Raw genomic sequence first — 23,124 nt, forward strand, 5'->3', positions numbered from 1 at the left:
ACGGGAAGTCTTCTTTCTGCAAGAGAGAACACAGGAAAGTACAATGAATAAAGGTTATTGGAACGGCGCTAATTTTTGAGCATGCAGGCGTATTAAGCAGATGTTTTATCTCACAATCACTGCATGACACAGTACACAATGCATACACATTATAGTCAGAAACTTATGCCGACAACATTGCCTTTATTCTGCTGTCAACAGGATAAAACAAAATAAACTCCCCTTTCTGCAGTTTCACATACAATAAGATCGAAATCGCACTTAGTCGGCATTACGTCCCTATTAGGTAGCACATACTCTCTTTTTGTGTTCGCGAAAAAAGGAAGGAATATAATTTTTTTTAGGTTGTTTCACGCTATCCTTGTGTTTTCCCTATACCCGCCTTTGCATGCATACTTAACGTCTAAACTCTACTTAACAGCGTTCAGCAACGCGACGTGTTGAAAAGCACTGCAAGGAGAGCCGGGTTTTTTCTTTCTCTTTCCTGTCTTCCTGTCTATGTTTTCGTTTTCGTCTTCGTTTTGTCCACCTCGTCTACATTCCAATTTTATAGCAGGACGTATTTTTTTAAGTACCCCATTCAAGTGAAATTAACCTTCCAGTCATCCTCACATACACGCTGTCAACGTTGTTTCACCTCACAAAGACTACTAATAATGATGGCGACCTGGTCTCACCATTAATGAAGGCCGAGACCGACCCCGCCGACGCCAGCAGCACCTCCGTGCGCGGTCTTGCCGAATCCAGCCTGGTGGCCGGCGGCGCCGGTGTTGAACCCAGAAGATCCCTGCTTGTGGCCTGCACCGAAATTCTTGCTCTCGCTCGCCGAGAAGCCGGAGGTGTGCCTGTAACCCTGGTCGTTCTTGAACGCGTTCACAGTGCTGCGCGACGCGCCACCGGCGAAGGCGCCGGAACCCTGGCTGTGACCGGCGGCTCCGCCTTGGAAGCCTGACTGGTGTCCGCCGGCCGCGGCGCCGTAGCCCGACTGGAAGCCACCGCCTACGCCGTGTCCCAAGCCGACTCCGTGCCCCAGGCCAACTCCGTGTCCCACGCCGACTCCGTGTCCCAGGCCGACTCCGTGTCCTACGCCGACTCCGTGTCCTACGCCGACTCCGTGTCCCAAGCCGACTCCATGTCCTACGCCGACTCCGTGACCGACACCGGTTCCAACCAGGGCAGGGTTAGCGACAACGCCGAGGCCTGGGCCTACAGCTCCGCCGCCGACGAGTCCTGGGGCCACTCCGCCACCGTAGCCGGCTCCGTAGCCGACGCCACCCAAACCCACGCCGCCTAGGAGGCCACCACGACCCTCGACGTCCTTCTTCTCATCCTTCTTTTCGTCCTTCTCACTTGCCTTCTTGGGGTCTTCAGCGTAGGCGACGCAAGCCACGAGGGCGAGAATGGCAATTGCGGTGAACTGGGGAAAGGGTGGAACAAATGTTTACGCGATTGGGACACGCATCTGATGCACCGTGGCAGTTAAGAGAGCATATATTTCGAGCGCCTCAGAAAAACAAATCCGGTGCCTAGAGGTGAATGTACTTTCCCAGCACCAATCCTTTCCTATTACGACAACACTTATAGTATTAAATTCCTAGGGTTAAAAAGTGTTAAACTCCGCAGAGCAAACAACTCTGTTTTCGCAATATCCAACTCGCCTGTTGAAACTCGGCATAGAAGCTCCTCACATTTGACTTCAGTTCCACCTGCTCTTTTCAGGTGGAACAAGATAGGAACAGGCGAATCACTGATTTTACGGAAGGGGAAGCTTGGCTACGGACCGCGGAATCTAAGCAACAGCTTAATCTTTCCGCAGCCTTGGCGCGCACTCCAGTATTTGGATTTATAACCTGTGCTATAGTATATGCGAATAATATACTGGTCACAGATTTCTACTGGCCGCGGGCATGAACTGCTAAAAAATTAAACTTTTTTCGCGGTACCTGCACCCTGTGAAATTTCGACATTGACTATAAAACTTGACAAAATCTATCGCTTCTCGAATTTGTGTCTTGGGACGACCGCACGACTAACAATCGTGCTGCCGTCCGGCAACAAGCAGGCTATCGGCTCGTAATGAGACCTCCACCTGGTGTTCCACAGAACTATACTAAACATTGCCTGTTAGAAGATGGCATTCAGTGCACCTTAAGTGAGTTCAATTTCTCCTCCCTGTCGTGGTTGAGCAGTCGAACTACGTGCTAAAAGGACACGTGAGCATACATCACGCAAAGTTACCATTCGGAACCGCTGGTTCATCATATCGGCAAGACCAAGAAGTGCAACGTATCGCTCAGACGAGACACACTCGCAGTCAGACATTAAGACGATAATAACTTTGCGCATTATATCCCTGCTAGAGCCTACTAACCTGCTATAAGTAAATAAAAAAAACTACGAGTAATGTTTAGAAGGCGCTTGTGAGGTAAAAATGTGCTATGGTCCGTAATTGACATGAAAATTTACTGAAAAAAAAAACTACTTTCAACGGCAACGCAAAGCAACGTCATATTTCGAAGTCACTCGGCCCCAAAGGAAAGCTACGCCGAGGTAGCTTGCCCTTGTGACTATGGCCGCGCTTCAGGTGAACGTAGGTGTACACAATAATTGGTGGTGAAAGGTGAAGGTGAATAAGAAACAGAGTGACTATGGCCTGTATATTGTTCAACCATAAAGGCCTCCCACCGAACACTGAAACCAACACCATTGTCTAACAGTCATAATTACAAACATGCATCGAAGCCTACCATGCAAATAAATTGTTCGGCCTCAATTCAAACTCTGCTCTATCGTAAGTGGCAAAAACCGTCTTACCTTCATTTCTCAAGTTCAGCTAACAGTGAAGTGGCTCAAGTTATCTTTGGATGCTCGCTGCTATTTAGCGCCCGGAGGTGTTTCTGTGGGCAGTACAGCGCCGGCACCTTTATATATATCCTGGGCTCAGCTGACCGCATTGCAATCGACAGGAGCAAGACCTCCGCGGTGACCCTGCTGTGCTTCCAGGGGGTAAGGAACGGGAGAGGGCGCGTGGCGCCGGTTTCAACTTTCGCTCTCCACCTCTCAAACAGCGGGGACTCTCGTTCTGAGAAAAAGCTGCCTGGTCCATTCCTCTTGAAGGGTCTCATTAAGAAACTCTGCGACGAGATATGTCGCCGTTTCGCTGCGAAGAGTGGAAATGTCAAGCACCTCTGTACCTCAGCCTTTCTCACGGAGGCAACGTTTGTTTACTATTGCCGCAAAAGAATAAAACAGAGAAGCAGGCATTAATGGCCAATACCAGTGCCCGATGTGCAATCTTAGCGAGGTCTTAAGTAGAAGCGACGTGTTAGCTTGAACGTTTAACTAACTGCTGCACGTGGAAGTTGTCTCGTATTTTGTTGTCTTGCGAATGCGCAAAATGATTTCAGCAATTCAAGGTAAATATCGAGACTAACTGTTGACGAGTAGTATAATGCGTCAGGGTCCATTTCTCTTGGTGGTACGACGCCCCGCCTCCGAGGGTGGCAAGGCAAAAGTTTGCAGATTTCAACGCAAAACCGACCAATTGGTTTGTTTGTAATCACTGGGAAACGCGGCTGTATTGTATTTCTCATACAGTCGTGACTCGTTTTAATGACCATCGTTAATATGAGCGACTCCAATGATAGAGAACATTTTTGGCGGGCATCTCCATTTTCCGACCCATTTCTGGCTTGTCAATATATAGAATCCCCATCCGAGCAATGCACAGTGCGAAAACACACGGAGCCCGTAGAAACCCAATGTACATTTCTCTCGTTAATATGGACAGCGCCTGTGTGGACAGTACGCGCTCCAAGTGAAATGAACACAAATCCCCTCGCACACTGGCGGTGAAACTCTAGCGCCATGCCGCCGACGTCAAGGCATGCCGCGGCCAGCACGACCACACTGGAGTCTAAACAAATGCGTGATTTAAGGGGCACAATACGGGGATAACGTCCGTAATAACGTCCGTCGTTGCCTTATGAAATGTGCGAACGTAACACACGTGAAAGCACGGACCTTTGCACTTCGTACCTTGCAGGAACGTCTCCTTCATTATCGTGTAAAAGGGAAGAAAATCTGTTTTTCTGCCGCGCACATTCTCCCGGTATAATTGAAAACCAAATATATGTTCGTTTCGCGACGCAATGCCTGGAATCAGTACCAAGCATCGACCATTCAATTGCACGGAATACCTGCGAATATCTATGGATCCAGAAATAGTGCGCAGGAGGTCCAGGGCCATAAGGGCTGAAAATGGAGAAGCGATCCAAATGCTATAGAATACCAAGCACTGTCAGCAAACAGTCGACACAGTGGTAAGCTAGGCAGGTATGTAGTTGTAGCATAGTGAAAAAATACCTCTTGTAAAGCAGAGAAAAAACGCATATTTCTGTTTCTTACTGTGGAAAATTTATTTGAGCGCATAGTGCAGAGATTCCTTCAAGTAAATGTGTTTTTTTTTCTGTTTACGATGGAAGACAGTTTTTCTTGATTTGCCATTTGTTTCATACATACTGCGAGCGAAATTGTTTTTGTTTCCTTACTATCCTCAAATAACAAATGTGTGCACTTCTCCACCCACGTTTGTGTTGACAGACATTTCGTATACGTAAATCTTAATTTCTGCAGAGTACAGCTACTCACCTTATAAGTCAGCACGACTCAGAAAATGGCTAAATAGATACTAGTATATGGTTTATTCTTATTTATTTATTTATTTTCAATACTGCCAGTCTGTTTATGGAGACCATAGCAGGTGGGCATATTGTTGCAATGTAAGCGTTGATATAGCATTTTTTCATAGAACATGCGTATACAAAGTCGACTAAACTAGATACGCTACATGGCTGGTGTTAATCGGTAGATTGAACTGTAGATTGTGGAGGTCAATGTCTGTTGTGCTGAGTTAACTATTTCACCAAAAAGGGGCTATGCGCTATTGGTGGGTGTACAAATTTCAATGGTCACAAAATAATGCGAGCGTAGTTCCTCCATCGGTTAACATTTAGGACGGTGAAAGGTCGCCGTGACATGTTCACTATAATAACAGAACACAATAGCACGAAGTATTTGGCTGCGTATGAATTCTAGATGTTGTAGCTGAAAACGATATGTAAGATCGTGTATCGGAATGGAGCGGCTAGCGCGGCTACGTATAAAGTACTTTAAAGCGCACTTAGGGACAAATTAAAGCGGTGACACATTTTGAAGAGCACGCTGATTAGGATGGCAGACTTTTTTCTATAGATGAACAGGAATATCAACTTCCATACAGTTATCTTTTGAAACTGCAAGGAAATTAATCAGTAGATAACCGCATAGGAATGAGCATTAATTGAAGAGCTGCTTCGGTCCTTAATATTTTAAGTTCACGTTATAGTGCGCAATTTATGCACTTTGTAATTCAGTTATCGAAAACGTATTAAAAGAAACATTCGCGAGGCTGTGATTACATGTTTGGATAAACGTCAAACATTTTTGCGCCTAACAGTAACTGCACGGGAATATGGCGCTTGGAGTAAAATAAATATCACAGTGTGTGAGTGTATATGTGGTGAGGGAGTGACGCATATACAAGTGAAATAAGCTACGCTCCACTGACAAAACGCTCTTTAGATTCACAGCTGCAAATGCATGTACTTCGTTTTTGTTTTCTTCGCGAAAGCATGCTTATGACGCGTCTCTAACACAGTTTGGCGGGTGGAATGCAGAATTTGTCGAAACAGGTTCTGCGCCACTTTTCCCGCATGCAATACCTTCTCTGTTACTTTTTTTCCCCTGCTTCGCATGTTGCAATTCAAGCGAAGTTCATTTCTTGCTTCTATAAGCCATTTAAGGTTCGTTTGGATAATCGTGCCTCATTATTCACTAACATCGCGCGTTGCTTTGTGCAGCACTGAATAATGTGGTAGCCATTTACTGCCATTACGCGCTGTACATCATTGTGCTGGCGCCCAGAGCAATGTAATACGAATAACCGCGCATTAAATATCTCAGGCGTTTCCAATAATCACGCGAGTTCGAGCCATAGTCATTACGCTTGGTTTCAAAACACTTTCTGGGTATCCCACTTACTCGAAACGCGCGATTAACGGCCAGTGACATCAAATGAAAAGAAGCAGTCACTTCTGAATCAGCAGTTTTCCAAACTGCCGACGTCATACGCGAACACTGTCGCTTTCTGATTCGCTTTCATTGACTAGGTGTCAAAGTTCACTTTTGTCAGCATCAGCGCCTCAAGCCCGTAATACCACCCGCATCCGCCGCCTACCCTAGACGCCGCAGACACGATGAAGGTGCTTTAGCAGCGTCTGAACAAGTAACGCCATCCCTCCGTTGGCACTTGAAACACGGCGGCGCCCAATGTTGACGCGCGCGCGTTATCGTCTGCTCATAGTGGTGCGAAAAAGCGCGTCCGCACACAAAAACAACAACACTGCGTGGTAATAGATATTGTTTATTAATATCAGTTGCACACTTTGCCGAGTACAGTAATCTTCAAGGACGGCTTGCTTTCATAAGGTACTGATATGAAGCGTTCGTCAGAAGTTGCAAAAATTGCGTACCTTGCAGATTCGTAACAAGCTGCCAGAAACAAAGGAAGACAAAATACGACGAAGACTGAAATAGAGCCATTTGCTTTGTCTGTTGTCTTTCTATGCGACAGTTGTCTCGTTGTAAATCGAGACAACCGCCTCGATTTAGAACAAAACAACCCAGCCGTCGTTTTGTTTTCTGGGCTAGGTCTTGGATTCGGACTCTTAGTGTTGAATATTCGAATTATGGAGCCATGCTCTGACAAGCATAGAAGACATGATAATTTTAACAAAATTGGGAAAGTGTAACTTACTTGAATTATAAAGCTCATCCGTAACAGGAAGGCAAGCCATTGCGTGAGACTTGTCCTGACTCCGTGTAGAACAAATATTGCTCTCTATCCGTCAAAATGTCAACTAAGATAAATTGTCGGTTTTGCGATGACGAGATAATAATAATCGATACCTCTGTCATTCCCTCAGCGCCACCGGTGCCGCAACGTGTTTGAGCAGCTTCACAGAGAAGCGTGTAAAGACTCCTTTTTTAAAAAATTATGACAGATTTTTCAGAAGGCGTACGTGGGGCATAATGCATATATATATATATATATATATATATATATATATATATATATATATATATATATATATATATATATATTACCTGTTATTCCCTCCCCACAAACTCCCATAACCCTTTCCTCCCCGTTCCTCTTACCGATAACTCTGTTGAATTGCCTAGGGGCCTCTTGTTTTCTTTTTGCCTCAGTTAATTGGGAGGGTGTCCACGCCAATATATCATTCCATTTGAAACTGGAGACACAGCCAAACGGTGTGTTCAGTAGTATTAGATAAATGACAGTTCGAACACTTCACCTGATCTGGCAAATCACGAACGAAAGTGCGTCGTTTGGTAACGAAAAAGTTAGTAAGAGTCATGAGTTGCCTCAGGGGGACTTTCTGGGAGCGTGAATAAGATTTGGGAAGAGGAGTATGATTAACCAGGCAAGCTAAATGCTCTTTGGGTTGTCCCTTAATAGCTGTCCGGTGCTCATCTGGGTCGTATTTAGTAGCCGAAGGAGTCCAGCTGGCTTAAGGAACGTTGGTTAATTGATCACGTGCGCACCAGGTGGGCCTCTTCATTTCCTGGGATTCCAACTAGGGCTGGGCACCCATGAGATGGTGAAATTGATGTCGTAGTAGCGAAGCAAAGTTGCCTTGAATTCTTGAATTTTCTTGATCTTCAAGCTGTGTGACAGGGGACACCGGCACTCAAGGAATGCCTCTCGACTGTCAATGTGAATGTGTATGTCTTTGTAACATCAGAAAATGGATATCTTGGTGACAGGAGTGAGCGACTGATAGCGGAAGCTTGTCACAGAAAAGAGAGGGAAAATGATAAAGGAATATAAACGCTGCTCTCCGTCGAAACGTTCCGTATTGGGTGCACGTGAAATCGTCTTGAAAATGGCGGCCCTTTTGCCTAGTGTTAACTTCTCTCACCTTGAATAAGAATTATCCCCGTGTCGGCGACACTAGTGATTGGGAACGCTGGACTTGCTCGCCTTTATTTTATTTTATTTTATTTTCTTCTTTCCCCTTCCCTTCTCCTTTACATCTCTATCTATCTATCTATCTATCTATCTATCTATCTATCTATCTATCTATCTATCTATCTATCTATCTATCTATCTATCTATCTATCTATCTATCTATCTATCTATCTATCTATCTATCTATCTATCTATCTATCTATCTATCTATCTATCTATCTATCTATCTATCTATCTATCTATCTATCTATCTATCTATCTATCTATCTATCTATCTATCTCTAGCACCTTGAACATGTATTATAAAATGATTAAGAAGGCTGCCATCACAATTAAAATTTTCACTGTATGCAGATGATGTGTGTATTTGGACATCTGGGTCTAATGCTCAACTACTTCAAATGGCATTGCAAGACGGCATAAATATAATCAACAAATTTTTGAGAGAGAGAGGAATGGTACTATCACACGCAAAGACAGCTGTATTGCCCTTCACTCGAAGGCAGTTAAAAAATTTCACTCTTAATCTGGAAGGACACCCTCTAATGATTGTCAAACAGCATCAATTTCTAGGCATAATACTTGATAGGCAGCTATCCAGGTCACCCCATATAAAGAAACTCGAAAACGAGGTTAATGCCGTAGTGACTGTAGTTGGCAGACTTGCAGGCACATCATGGGGCGGATCAGTATCGTCCATGCTGACTGTTTACAATGCATTAACACGACAAAAAGTTGCGTATTCCGCGCCCATCTTACACGGACTTTCCCACACTTCAGAAGAGCGACTTCAAAGACTTTTAGCTAGAGGACTACGCCAATGTCTAGGAGTTCCACGAGCGACTTCTAGTTCTCTTGTAATAGCTGAGGCTCGCCAATCACCATTTCCAGTTATGCGAACTACAGACACATGCCGGCAATATTTCCGTCTTCAAACCCAGCATAAAAACCACCCATTGGCTCTAGACATAATGAAACGAGATAGCAGTTATGTTCATATAGAAATTCAGGAAAATCTTCACATATTGCCAAGAAATGAATTTTGGAACTCAGACATCGAATATCCTCCATGGCTGCTTACATTTCCAAAAATCGAATTGTCAGTAGATCGGATATTCAGCAAAAGAGACTGTTCATTCGAGCTGCTCAACAACTAGCGCTGTACCAGATATATATGCGGTATTCAGGATACACACACGTCTATACAGATGGCTCCAGTACAGCAACCTCTTCAACTTCATCATTCATTATACCACATCTCAACAAACAAGAATCATTTAAGTTAACTCGTGCGACTTCGTCTACAACGGCTGAACTGTTCGCAATCCTAGGTGCGATAAAATTTATATTGTCAGCAAGAGATGCGCAAAAATCGGTAATTTTCAGTGATTCACAGGCGGCTCTAACATCACTCTGCAACACAAAGGGGAAAACATTCAGTGACAGTATAATATATGAAACACTTAAAAACCTCACAAAGGCAAGCGAAGCGAAACATGCAATAGCATTCCAGTGGATACCAGGGCATTGTGACATTCCTGGCAACACAGCAGCCGATGAAGCAGCACGACAAGCACACCTCAAAGATGATACATCTCCGCTCCCAATATCAAAGGATGAATTGCGCTGCATTATAAGGACAACGTCTCTCAAAATGTCTAGAAACACTTGGTTTGACCAGAATTCTAAGAGCTCGGACTTATACCATATTGATCCATTTATTGAATTCAAATTTTCATTGTCATTAGATAGAACTATGGAAACCCTTATTCATCGATTAAGGCTAGGCACTGCCTACACAAAGCATTTCTTACACAGAATTGGCCGTGCGGAAACCCCCGAATGTGATTGTGGATTTGTAGACGAAGATATATATCACCTCCTTCTAGATTGCCCACATCACGACACACCAAGAAGCCGACTTAAATCAGCGCTAATTAAATTAGACCGCACACCTTTCAGTTTAAGGAAAATTTTGGGCCCTTGGCCAACAACGGCTTTGCAGAAGAGTACTTTAAAAGCACTAAAGAGTTTTCTTGAAGACAGCGGCATTGCTGGAAGTTATTAGCGCTTTCATTGTTCTCTTCATTTCATTGTCACTGTGTATATCCATCTGTTTGTGAATTATGTTATGTTGACTGTTCTGTTGTGACTGTATGTGATAATGCATTTACACGATGTATGTACCACCCGCTGACTAGACAATGTGTTATTAGGCGGAAATATCTTTTGTACTTTTGAGACTTTCATCTACATAAGTGTGGAGACATATACATTGTATTTTGTATGTACCATGTGTTCCTTACGTCATAGTGTTCCTGTGGAAACGCTGCGTGATAAGTCATGGTGCTTGTGTGAAAAGACGATTTGATATGTAACCTTGAACCTTGTACGATATGTGACGGAACCACTCAAGAGATGAGGAGTAGCCGGCGCCTTAAATTGTACGCCAACATCTCCTTATATCATATCAATAAAAAAAAAAGACATTTTGGTTCAATTCACCAACGACGTCATATTATAGCTCCAGCGCGTGTTTTAAATCAATGAGACCGAGGCTCGTCAACGAAAAGCGTGGTCTGCTACGGTACATGGACTAAGTGAATGCACACATGCTGTCGGTTCGAAGTTGGGCCCGGAATAACGGGGCACCCAAGCCCTGATGCAGGGTCGTTCTTACCCCGATTCATTCAGGGGAAGAAACGCACACGCACGCGTTCGAGTTGTCAACCGCCGAAACCTGTCTGCGAGCCAGTACGCGTGGGTGCGCAGTCGTTTTAATGCGATTACTCTACTGAGCATGCTTCACGCGCTTTCCGGTATGTGGTGCCGGTTATGTGCCACTCACCGATCAACCGCTTTGACGCCAACTTGGGCCACTGGGTATGTGGCATTGGGCATGTTCCGCTCTTCAATGATACAAATAAATCCATTTAATTATTGCTCCTGTGCTAGGAGTAATCGAAACCGCCTCATATATATTCAGTCAATCTTGTCCGAACGTCACGAACGTTACGTACGTCTGATGTCACGGTGTCATATGGCGGGGCGTGTCCAGTGGGATGCGCAAGACAGGAGCCCGGCTGCATGCACTCCTTGCACATGAGGAGTTTCAGCGTTGACATTACCGTGTGTCGCTAAGTGGCTTCAATGCTAATCGCATTAACGTGCACAATCATCGTGATATGGGTTCTGCACGAAATCCTCTTGTTTTTGCCTCAGTTGTCTTGATTATCCTAATGGTCGGTCCCTACCGTATAAATTTTTATAAATTATATAAATTTTTCATGAAACATTTTCGTTCACCTACATTAAATCTTCCAATGCATTTTGCTCACCTGCAGTTAATAATCAAGCAAAGAAAAGCAAGAACAGACGACAAATGGTCGCAAAGCAAGCGCGAACATTGTCATCTGTCCTCCAACTTTAATGGCCCGCCGATACTTTTTACGTTTCATACAATTGTACATCCAGTCACAAGCCTGCATGATTGAATGAAACATGTACTTGTGTAACATTAGGTTAAAACAGTTCTATACGTGCTGTTTTAGTAGGAAATAGACCATTGTGCCAGACCGAATGGTGCTAGCCAGGCGCGTCTTCGATGTATCCTGACTCTCTGAGAACAAAGCCGATCCGAAGCCACCATATCCCGGCATAACAGCGCAGAAGCGCCACATTTCCCTCCACGTAATCTAGTGAGAAACACTGTGACTGGAAGAACGATAGCAGGAACATGTGGTAGTAATATTTGAACTCATAAAGGAGAGCTCAGCACTTAGCAGTATGTGAGCGAAGCAGCTGAAGCAGAATATTTGTTATTCTTGCCGTGTTCGCTTTGGTAAGCTGTTAAAATACGTAATTAATAAGGATAAATTGAAGAATTACTTTAATTGGAGAGGTTGCAATCTTCACGCTTCTGGCTAGTCTATTTCGCTTATCAGGAAATTTTCCTTTAAAATAAAAAGTAAGACAAAAATATTATAAAAATATAAAACTCAGCACTGAGGCCCTATCAAACACTCCCATATACTTGCCGGATATAGAGGGAAAACAATAAAACGAAACATGAACGCAGAGTCATCGTTTATACATACAGATTTCTTAATATTTCCAACACATGCACATACTAATAAGGAATTATTTTACGGCTGTGAAAGCACTGCTTTCAAGGCCAGTCAATCGCATTGTTTAAGTACTGCCCCGAGTGACAATGGGTGGCTGCCAAGCGCCCTATGTTTGTAGCTTAGCGGCCGCCTTTGTAGGGCTGCATCAGAGAACAAGTTCAGCTTGTAATATTGTAATTAGACAATGGCATCGAACCTCTGCATGGTTCTTTGCAGCGTTGTAATATACATGCACACGAATTAGAATAACGCAACGAAAAGAGTACAGAAGGGATGCCAATGAGTTTATTTGTCATCTCACACATAAGCTTACTGATTTCATACGCAATGAAGATGGAGGCTGAAGTTGACGGGAAGTCTTCTTTCTGCAAGAGAGAACACAGGAAAGTACAATGAATAAAGGTTATTGGAACGACGCTAATTTTTGAGCATGCAGGCGTATTAAGCAGATGTTTTATCTCACAATCACTGCATGACACAGTACACAATGCATACACATTATAGTCAGAAACTTATGCCGACAACATTGCCTTTATTCTGCTGTCAACAGGATAAAACAAAATAAACTCCCCTTTCTGCAGTTTCACATACAATAAGATCGAAATCGCACTTAGTCGGCATTACGTCCCTATTAGGTAGCACATACTCTCTTTTTGAGTTCGCGAAAAAAGGAAGGAATATAATTTTTTTTAGGTTGTTTCACGCTATCCTTGTGTTTTCCCTATACCCGCCTTTGCGTGCATACTTAACGTCTAAACTCTACTTAACAGCGTTCAGCAACGCGACGTGTTGAAAAGCACTGCAAGGAGAGCCGGGTTTTTTCTTTCTCTTTCCTGTCTTCCTGTCTATGTTTTCGTTTTCGTCTTCGTTTTGTGCACCTCGTCTACATTCCAATTTTATAGCAGGACGTATTTTTTTAAGTACCCCATTCAAGTGAAATTAACCTTCCAGTCATCCTCACATACACGCTGTCAACGTTGTTTCACCTCACAAAGACTACTAATAATGATGGCGACCTGGTCTCACCATTAATGAAGGCCGAGACCGACCCCGCCGACGCCAGCAGCACCTCCGTGCGCGGTCTTGCCGAATCCAGCCTGGTGGCCGGCGGCGCCGGTGTTGAACCCAGAAGATCCCTGCTTGTGGCCTGCACCGAAATTCTTGCTCTCGCTCGCCGAGAAGCCGGAGGTGTGCCTGTAACCCTGGTCGTTCTTGAACGCGTTCACAGTGCTGCGCGACGCGCCACCGGCGAAGGCGCCGGAACCCTGGCTGTGACCGGCGGCTCCGCCTTGGAAGCCTGACTGGTGTCCGCCGGCCGCGGTGCCGTAGCCCGACTGGAAGCCACCGCCTACGCCGTGTCCCAAGCCGACTCCGTGCCCCAGGCCAACTCCGTGTCCCACGCCGACTCCGTGTCCCAGGCCGACTCCGTGTCCTACGCCGACTCCGTGTCCTACGCCGACTCCGTGTCCCAAGCCGACTCCATGTCCTACGCCGACTCCGTGACCGACACCGGTTCCAACCAGGGCAGGGTTAGCGACAACGCCGAGGCCTGGGCCTACAGCGCCGCCGCCGACGAGTCCTGGGGCCACTCCGCCACCGTAGCCGGCTCCGTAGCCGACGCCACCCAAACCCACGCCGCCTAGGAGGCCACCACGACCCTCGACGTCCTTCTTCTCATCCTTCTTTTCGTCCTTCTCACTTGCCTTCTTGGGGTCTTCAGCGTAGGCGACGCAAGCCACGAGGGCGAGAATGGCAATTGCGGTGAACTGGGGAAAGGGTGGAACAAATGTTTACGCGATTGGGACACGCATCTGATGCACCGTGGCAGTTAAGAGAGCATATATTTCGAGCGCCTCAGAAAAACAAATCCGGTGCCTAGAGGTGAATGTACTTTCCCAGCACCAATCCTTTCCTATTACGACAACACTTATAGTATTAAATTCCTAGGGTTAAAAAGTGTTAAACTCCGCAGAGCAAACAACTCTGTTTTCGCAATATCCAACTCGCCTGTTGAAACTCGGCATAGAAGCTCCTCACATTTGACTTCAGTTCCACCTGCTCTTTTCAGGTGGAACAAGATAGGAACAGGCGAATCACTGATTTTACGGAAGGGGAAGCTTGGCTACGGACCGCGGAATCTAAGCAACAGCTTAATCTTTCCGCAGCCTTGGCGCGCACTCCAGTATTTGGATTTATGACCTGTGCTATAGTATATGCGAATAATGTACTGGTCACAGATTTCTACTGGCCGCGGGCATGAACTGCTAAAAAATTAAACTTTTTTCGCGGTACCTGCACCCCGTGAAATTTTGACATTGACTATACAACTTGACAAAATCTATCGCTTCTCGAATTTGTGTCTTGGGACGACCGCACGACTAACAGTCGTGCTGCCGTCCGGCAACAAGCAGGCTATCGGCTCGTAATGAGACCTCCACCTGGTGTTCCACAGAACTATACTAAACATTGCCTGTTAGAAGAAGGCATTCAGTGCACCTTAAGTGAGTTCAATTTCTCCTCCTTGTCGTGGTTGAGCAGTCGAACTACGTGCTAAAAGGCCACGTGAGCATACATCACGCAAAGTTACCATTCGGAACCGCTGGTTCATCATATCGGCAAGACCAAGAAGTGCAACGTATCGCTCAGACGAGACACACTCGCAGTCAGACATTAAGACGATAATAACTTTGCGCATTATATCCCTGCTAGAGCCTACTAACCTGCTATAAGTAAATAAAAAAAAACTACGAGTAATGTTTAGAAGGCGCTTGTGAGGTAAAAATGTGCTATGGTCCGTAATTGACATGGAAATTTACTGAAAAAAAAAAACTACTTTCAACGGCAACGCAAAGCAACGTCATATTTCGAAGTCACTCGGCCCCAAAGGAAAGCTACGCCGAGGTAGCTTGCCCTTGTGACTATGGCCGCGCTACAGCTGAACGTAGGTGTACACAATAATTGGTGGTGGAAGGTGAAGGTGAATAAGAAACAGAGTGACTATGGCCTGTATATTGTTCAACCATAAAGGCCTCCCATCGAACACTGAAACCAACACCATTGTCTAACAGTCATAATTAGAAACATGCATCGAAGCCTACCATGCAAATAAATTGTTCGGCCTCAATTCAAACTCTGCTCTATCGTAAGTGGCAAAAACCGTCTTACCTTCATTTCTCAAGTTCAGCTAACAGTGAAGTGGCTCAAGTTATCTTTGGATGCTCGCTGCTATTTAGCGCCCGGAGGTGTTTCTGTGGGCAGTACAGCGCCGGCACCTTTATATATATCCTGGGCTCAGCTGACCGCATTGCAATCGACAGGAGCAAGACCTCCGCGGTGACCCTGCTGTGCTTCCAGGGGGTAAGGAACGGGAGAGGGCGCGTGGCGCCGGTTTCAACTTTCGCTCTCCACCTCTCAAACAGCGGGGACTCTCGTTCTGAGAAAAAGCTGCCTGGTCCATTCCTCTTGAAGGGTCTCATTAAGAAACTCTGCGACGAGATATGTCGCCGTTTCGCTGCGAAGAGTGGAAATGTCAAGCACCTCTGTACCTCAGCCTTTCTCACGGAGGCAACGTTTGTTTACTATTGCCGCAAAAGAATAAAACAGAGAAGCAGGCATTAATGGCCAATACCAGTGCCCGATGTGCAATCTTAGCGAGGTCTTAAGTAGAAGCGACGTGTTAGCTTGAACGTTTAACTAACTGCTGCACGTGGAAGTTGTCTCGTATTTTGTTGTCTTGCGAATGCGCAAAATGATTTCAGCAATTCAAGGTAAATATCGAGACTAACTGTTGACGAGTAGTATAATGCGTCAGGGTCCATTCTCTTGGTGGTACGACGCCCCGCCTCCGAGCGTGGCAACGCAAAAGTTTGCAGATTTCAACGCAAAACCGACCAGCTCGTTTGTTTGTAATCACTGGAAAACGGGACTGTATTGTATTTCTCATACAGTCGTGCCTCGTTATAATGACCATCGTTAATATGAGTGACTCCAATGATAGTGAACATTTTTTGGGGGCATCACCATTTTCCGACCCATTTCTGGCTTGTTAATATGTAGAATCCCCATCCGAGCAATGCACAGTGCGAAAACACACGGAGCCCGTAGAAACCCAATGTACACTTCTCTCGTTAATATGGACAGCGCCTGTGTGGACAGTACGCGCTCCAAGTGAAATGAACACAAATCCCCTCGCACACTAGCGGTGAAAATCTAGCGCCATGCCGCCGACGTCAAGGCATGCCGCGGCCAGCACGACCACACTGGAGTCTAAACAAATGCGTGATTTAAGGGGCACAATACGGGTATAACGTCCGTAATAACGTCCGTCGCTGCCTTATGAAATGTGCGAACGCAACACACGTGAAAGCACGACCTTTGCACTTCGTACCTTGCAGGAACGTCTCCTTCATTATCGTGTAAAAGGGAAGAAAATCTGTTTTTCTGCCGCGCACATTCTCCCGGTATAATTCGAAACCAAATATATGTTCGTTTCGCGACGCAATGCGTGGAATCAATACCAAGCATCAACCATGCAAATGCACGGAATACCTGCGAATATCTATGAATCAAGAAATAGTGCGCAGCAGGTCCAGGGGCATAAGGGCTGAAAATGGAGAAGCGATCCAAATGCTAGAATGCCAAGCACTGTCAGCCAGCAGTCGACACAGTGGTAAGCTAGGCAGGTATATAGTTGTAGCATAGTAAAAAAACACCTCTGGTAAAGCAGAGAAAAAACGCATATTTCTGTTTCTTGCTGTGGAAAATTTATTTGAGCGCATAGTGCAGAGATTCCTTACTGTCTTCCATCGATTTACGATGGAAGACAGTTTTTCTTGATTTGCCATTTGTTTCATACATACTGCGAGCGAAATTGTTTTTGTTTCCTTACTATCCTCAAATAACAAATGTGTGCGCTTCACCACCCACATATGTGTTGGCAGACATTTCGTATACGTAAATCTTAATTTCTGCAAAGAGTACAGCTACTCACCTTATGAGTCAGCACGACTCAGAAAATGGCTAAATAGATTCTGGTATAGGGTTTATTCTTATTTATTTATTTATTTTCAATACTGCCAGTCTGTTTATCGAGACCATGGCAGGTGGGCATATTGTTGCAATGTAAGCGTTGATACAGAATTTTTTCATAGAACATGCGCATACAAAGTCGACTAAACTAGATACGCTACATGTAGCTATGCTGTACAGTCTGGAAAGATACAAATGAAGACAAAAGACATCGTTTGATGCATTTAACTAGTGAAGTCAACTCTAACGCTAAAAAAAATATGTGTTAAAAACAATACATTGGGACAAAAGACAATCTCATGAAATATAAATGCAACACAACTATTTACAACCTAACAGTGTATAACTAAATACAATAAAACATAACATAACATAAGAGATTGATCTAAACAATGTAAAAAACAAATCTGCATAAGACTAAAGTTGTTCTAGCAGTTATTCCTTACTCTTTTCTATCATGTTAAAAAGTGATGCCGATTCTATATCAGCTATTCTTGAGTCGAGGTAGTTCAACTCCCTAACAGCAGTAGGGAAAAAAGAGTATCTAAATGTGTCCGTTTACAAGGGTACTCAACTAACATTTTATTATGCTTATGGTGTGAAATACGGGGCGTAGAGAAAGTAATATATATTGAAGAATTTATATTAAAGCGGTTCTGCAACAGGTTGTGTATGAATTTTAGCCGTGCCAGCTTTGCTCTGTTTACCAGTGTGTCCTTTTCGGATGAAGCCAGGAGTTCTGTGGCTGAGTCGGTGGTTTCGTACTTGTTGTGAATAAACCGTATTGCGTTCCTTTGAACTTTTTTCCACTTCGGTTATGTTTGTCTTTGCGTGACAAAACCAAACCGTGTTGGCGTATTCTAGAAGTGGCCGCACAAAGATTCTTCGTAGGTGTCTTATCTTGGTGTACGGTATCTTGTTTCTCGTACGTTCTATGTAGCGTGGTTATCTCTATGATCTGTTGCAACCACACTGCAAAAATTGATTCTTTTTACACTGCCTTTTTTTCCTGTCCTTCCTCCATCGTACTTCCCAGGAATGGTACCACCCTTCCACGAGGGTGGTACTCAGCACTGGTGACACGCTTTTTTTGGGAAACATTGGCAAACGTTGTATTTTCAGGAGTGTGTTTATGCTATTACCATATCTCACTCTACTTGGTTTTTTTAATGATATTACCTTGCAACCATTTTCATCTTAAAAGTCATATGGAACAGAGGGTATTACGATTTATTTATTTATTTATTTATTTATTTATTTATTTATTTATTTATTTATTTATTTATTTATTTATTCATTTATTTATTAACAAGTGCATTGTTACAATAAACGAAGAAACTTTTAGCACTTATTGACTTCACTAAAGAAAGGCTACCAAATGAAGCGAAATATAGAAGGTGGCTAAAGACGCCCATTATCATAACTTCGCACTAAAGTTCAAGTATGACGGCCCAGATCGAAACCATAGTTGATGTGCTCAGTATTTATACAATCGTGTCACTCTCATCCCTGCCCCGTAGAACGTCCCGTAGAATCCGTGTTCCAAACGTCCAAAAATGTGAGCAAGTGTCCGCAAATCAGTTCGCACTCTAGAGTTGTTTGTTTATCTAAGAATAAACGACTGCCAGTCATGATGGTGAACATATTATTAGCGAATGTTGTCTGCCAATGACGAAAACTTCCTATGAAAAAAGGTGTTTGTGGGTTCAGCCCGCAATATTTAATATATATGCCTATATCTATTGAATTTAGGCCAAGTTTCAAACGTCCACTTCGTAAGTTGGCGCACCCACTGATTTTTCCGGGTGCTTGCAGGGACCATTTCCAAAACAAATACACGCAAGCGTAGAACTGCATGCGTCTCAAACACACTGAGTTCACGTTCAAAAACACGTTGCCGTTCGTTTGTTTCTCCACATCCACTGGGGTTCACTAAGTGTGGTGCACGAATACCTGCGCCTTTCTTTGAAAAAAATACCCGAACGCCGTAAATGCCGCGCGCGCCCATATTGTGTAAAACGTCTTTACAGTTTTCACTGAGCTCTTATACATATATATATATATATATATATATATATATATATATATATATATATATATATATGTGTATATATATATATATATATATATATATATATATATATATGTGTATATATATATATATATATATATATATATATATATATATATATATATATATATATATATATATATATATATTTAGATATTAGATATTTCACCCACATGTCCACGAAACCTCAACGTGTTGCTTTGTTCACAGCGAAATATACGTTGCCATCTGAAAATAAACCAAGAGGTCGTACACGCTTGTTCGGGTCCGCTTGTGTTTTCTTTTTTCTTCGATCTTTCTTCGGTTCTTGTACACAGCGAAAGCACAGCAAATCGGGTACCAATTCATGAAATCGGCATGACATCGATGCATGACGTTCCGCAAAGCAGTCTAACGTGAACCTCGGTGCACTTCCTCACAGCAATGACTATACAGGCTGTTTCAGCTAACTTGGGCCAAGTATTAAAAAAACTAACATAGGCGCTACGCGTGTCAAATTGCCGCAGTAATGTTCTGAGTCAAATGAGGCACATCATCATGTATTTTTTCAACCCAGCAAACTAGGCAATTAATAAAGATTGCTTAATTAACTTTTTTAAATATTAACTCCAGCGAAAGATCTTCCATACAAAAGTTGTAGCGCTTGTTCAGAAACATTCGATTATTTCCTCTATGCAAAGATAACTCCCCTATTTAATTTTTTCCAGCCTTTCTTTAGAGAGCGCGAAATGTAAAAATACTACATGACTGCCGGCTAACACGCCGCACTTTTTGTGCCCTCAGTTGTAAGTTGAGCGAAATAGCAAAGGCTGGTCCGTGCACAGAGATCTATTGAGCAGGCAGTCGGTGACTGCTATGTCATTGTCCTTTCATTGTCTGTGTCTCGAACTTTTCTTTCAGTGGATGTCGCCGTGATATCATGCAGCTGCACCAGCGCGCTGCTTCTGAAATGAAAATGCAAGGTGCAGCTGCGTGATATCACGGCGATATTCATTGAAACAAAAGTTCGAGACATAGCCATCCTTTGTTCTCTTCGAATGTGACTACACGCAAGGGTTTCACAAAAGAAAAATATATTTTTTATAGGGCTGCGGAAACATGATCTTCACGCAGTCGACGTTTGCGACATTCTTGCGTGGTGTCACCTACCTGTTGGAATTCACGCCGCCGGCTTAGCTAATAAGATGGACTACGGATCAGGTAAAAAAAAAAATCACCGCCCAAACACTCCGTACAGATGGTTAACCAGTGAAGCCGAAACGTGAGGCCCCTGTGCTTATCACTGGTTTAATCCCGACGGTGCATTAAGCTTTTTCTCAGTTATTGGTTGCGGCTTCATGTTTCTTAATGAGGTTTCGCACGCGTTCGGCTGCGACGGAGAGAACGACTTCAGCGACGGTATGCCCGCAGTCCGTTGTTGTCACTTGAGTTCCATGTCTCGTGCTTGCTCGGCGGCGTGGATAGCAGCATCTGCCCGCCATCGACGCTTGCGATTTTTCAAAAATAAATTGCTCCAAGATTGGATCTGTCCGCCACGAAAGACCATCAATGGCCTATACCCGCTTATGCAAGGGCTCATAGCCCCGTAAACGCGGCCTCCCCATTACGACGACCGACAAGAAGTGAAATTCTGCCCGTCTCCCCACGTGCTCTCGGACCCGTGACAGAAGAGGCGGAGGCTGTACTCACCAACTATTCGGCCATATTGCAACATTACAGGCTCCAGCATCGAGTGTACCCTCCACCGCACCCTAAACTCGACAGAGAAGAAAGCCTGATCCTTAGACGCCTGCAAAGTAATACGTACACGCACGGAACGATAATACATCGCCTCTACCCGACGCTCCACGGCTGCCTCTGCCCACTTTGCAACGTACCCAACACCCTGGCACACTTGCTCGTGGAATTCCCGTCGCAGGAAGGCAGCGAAACGTAACCAGAAACGCACGCAAAACGAGCAATAGTAGCAAACGACCTATTCGAAACGTGGGAGGCCAAACTAACCCTAGGGGACCTGGAAGACCAACGACAACTCGTCGCCAGGGCCAAGAGGGCAGTCGAAGCCAGAGGGTTCCTGGACTCAGGAGCCTTCCCACCTTAGGGTGATACTCGACCTCGCTCGGGACACTGTTTCGTTTAATAAACGTTTCTCTCTCTCTCTCTCTCTGCTCTGGAATGCTGACTGACAACGGAACCAGCTGTGGAAGAATACGACGACGCTCGAGCCATTGCTGGTGATGGTAGTCTTCTGTACACAGGCGCGGACAGGCGGATTTTCATTTCGGCTAGCCATATGAAGCTTCGCTGTAAAAGAATTGCAGATCCAACACACGTGCTCCAATTTATGCGAATCGCACGAAGCTTTCTTAAAGCGGCTAGTTAAATGCTACACACCTAAATACGATGTGTGCGATTTCCTCCTTTTTCATCCTGTGCATCGTGTATTCTGATGTAATGCCCATAATTAAGCTCCGCAAAAGTCACAATTTAAATGTGATCATACGTTTATTTTTATGAACGGCGCAGTTCACCAGCTATAAAGAAATCTGAACTCCAGGTTATGCGCACGCGCGCTGTTAGACGTCGACGCAGCGTTGTCATGACGACGAAGGTGATGTCGTCATGACAACGCCCATAGAAGTAGGAAACACACCTGAATGCAGGTTTCTATACAGCTTGTGTCACAGTCATTCTGGGGTATTTACCCTTAATCGGAACGTACTCAACGGCACATACCCAGTGTCCCAAGAATGGGTAGTCCAAATACAAGAAATTTAACGAAGTCAAAGAAACTGTTCAGTATCATGCATTATTTTATTAAGAGCTCCGTATGCTTTATAGATAACCCATGAGCCGGCAATATACCGGGTGTTTCAGGGAACATTTTCAATTTTTTTTAAGGTCGCCTGTGGCAGATAGCACTATTCTAGTTCATCAGCTGGTCTACTCGGAGAGGCGAACATTACTTGCCCGGCAGATTGAAAGGCATAATCATCTAATTATGGAAATTCACTAATTAACTTTTAAGTAATTACCTTATTGCCCATATTGCGATTTATAAATTCTAGCCGTGAAGTTCGCAAGGCGGATCCACCTGGAACGAATTCTCAGGACGACACCAGTTTTGAGATATTAATTCCCGCACTTTGCGGAGAACTGCATTGGGATTCCAGTTAATTTCTTAGAAAACGTCGTTTCAGGCATTCAAGCACAAAAGCAGCTGGAAGAACAACGCATTTCTCCTCAAAGTTCGGGAATTCTTATTTCGAAAATGGTGCCAACCTGAGAATTCGTTCCATGTGGATATCTGCCTTAAGAACTCCACGGCTATAATTGGTAAATTGCAATGTGGGTCATAAAGTGTTTAGTTAAAAAATTAATTTGGGAATTTCTGCTAGTTAGTCGATTATGCATTTCAATTTTTTCTGCCAGTGGTGTCCGCCGCTAGTAGTTGACCACTTCATGAAGTAGAATTGTGCTGTCTGCCACAAGCAACCTTTAAGAATTTTCGAAAGTGTTCGCTGAAACACCCTGTATGTGCAGATTTTATTTATGATTTATGTTTTCATTATCCATAGAATTGAGGTGCGCTCGCTGCCACTACTTTGCTGGTGAGAAGTGTAGTCGCTCTATTAGAGGAAGTGTTCCAGGCACATACACAGTTGTCCGAGAATGGTGTAGGCCAAGTGTTTTTATGAAATTTCAAGAAGCCATTGAACATCGTGCGTTTGCCAATAAGGGGATCTGTGTGCTTCAGAAATTATTATGAGCCGTCATTATATGCACTTCTATGAGCAAAAGGA

At 44.2% G+C, this 23,124-nt stretch overlaps 2 protein-coding genes across 2 annotated transcripts; both read right to left on the reverse strand.

Moving 5' to 3' along the window:
• Window positions 1-677: 677 nt before the first annotated feature.
• Window positions 678-2,945, reverse strand: LOC135901112 (uncharacterized). Its single transcript, XM_065430789.1, has 2 exons — window positions 2,815-2,945; window positions 678-1,417 (listed from the first exon to the last, which is right to left on the reverse strand). Exons 1-2 carry the CDS (start codon window positions 2,818-2,820, stop codon window positions 680-682), a joined length of 744 nt encoding a protein of 247 aa, XP_065286861.1. The 5' UTR covers window positions 2,821-2,945; the 3' UTR covers window positions 678-679.
• Window positions 2,946-13,248: 10,303 nt separating this feature from the next.
• Window positions 13,249-15,518, reverse strand: LOC135901113 (uncharacterized). Its single transcript, XM_065430790.1, has 2 exons — window positions 15,388-15,518; window positions 13,249-13,988 (listed from the first exon to the last, which is right to left on the reverse strand). Exons 1-2 carry the CDS (start codon window positions 15,391-15,393, stop codon window positions 13,251-13,253), a joined length of 744 nt encoding a protein of 247 aa, XP_065286862.1. The 5' UTR covers window positions 15,394-15,518; the 3' UTR covers window positions 13,249-13,250.
• Between the last annotated feature and the right edge of the window lie 7,606 nt (window positions 15,519-23,124).

Source organism: Dermacentor albipictus, chromosome 1 (genome assembly GCF_038994185.2).
Source record: "Dermacentor albipictus isolate Rhodes 1998 colony chromosome 1, USDA_Dalb.pri_finalv2, whole genome shotgun sequence".
Lineage (NCBI taxonomy): Eukaryota > Metazoa > Arthropoda > Arachnida > Ixodida > Ixodidae > Dermacentor > Dermacentor albipictus.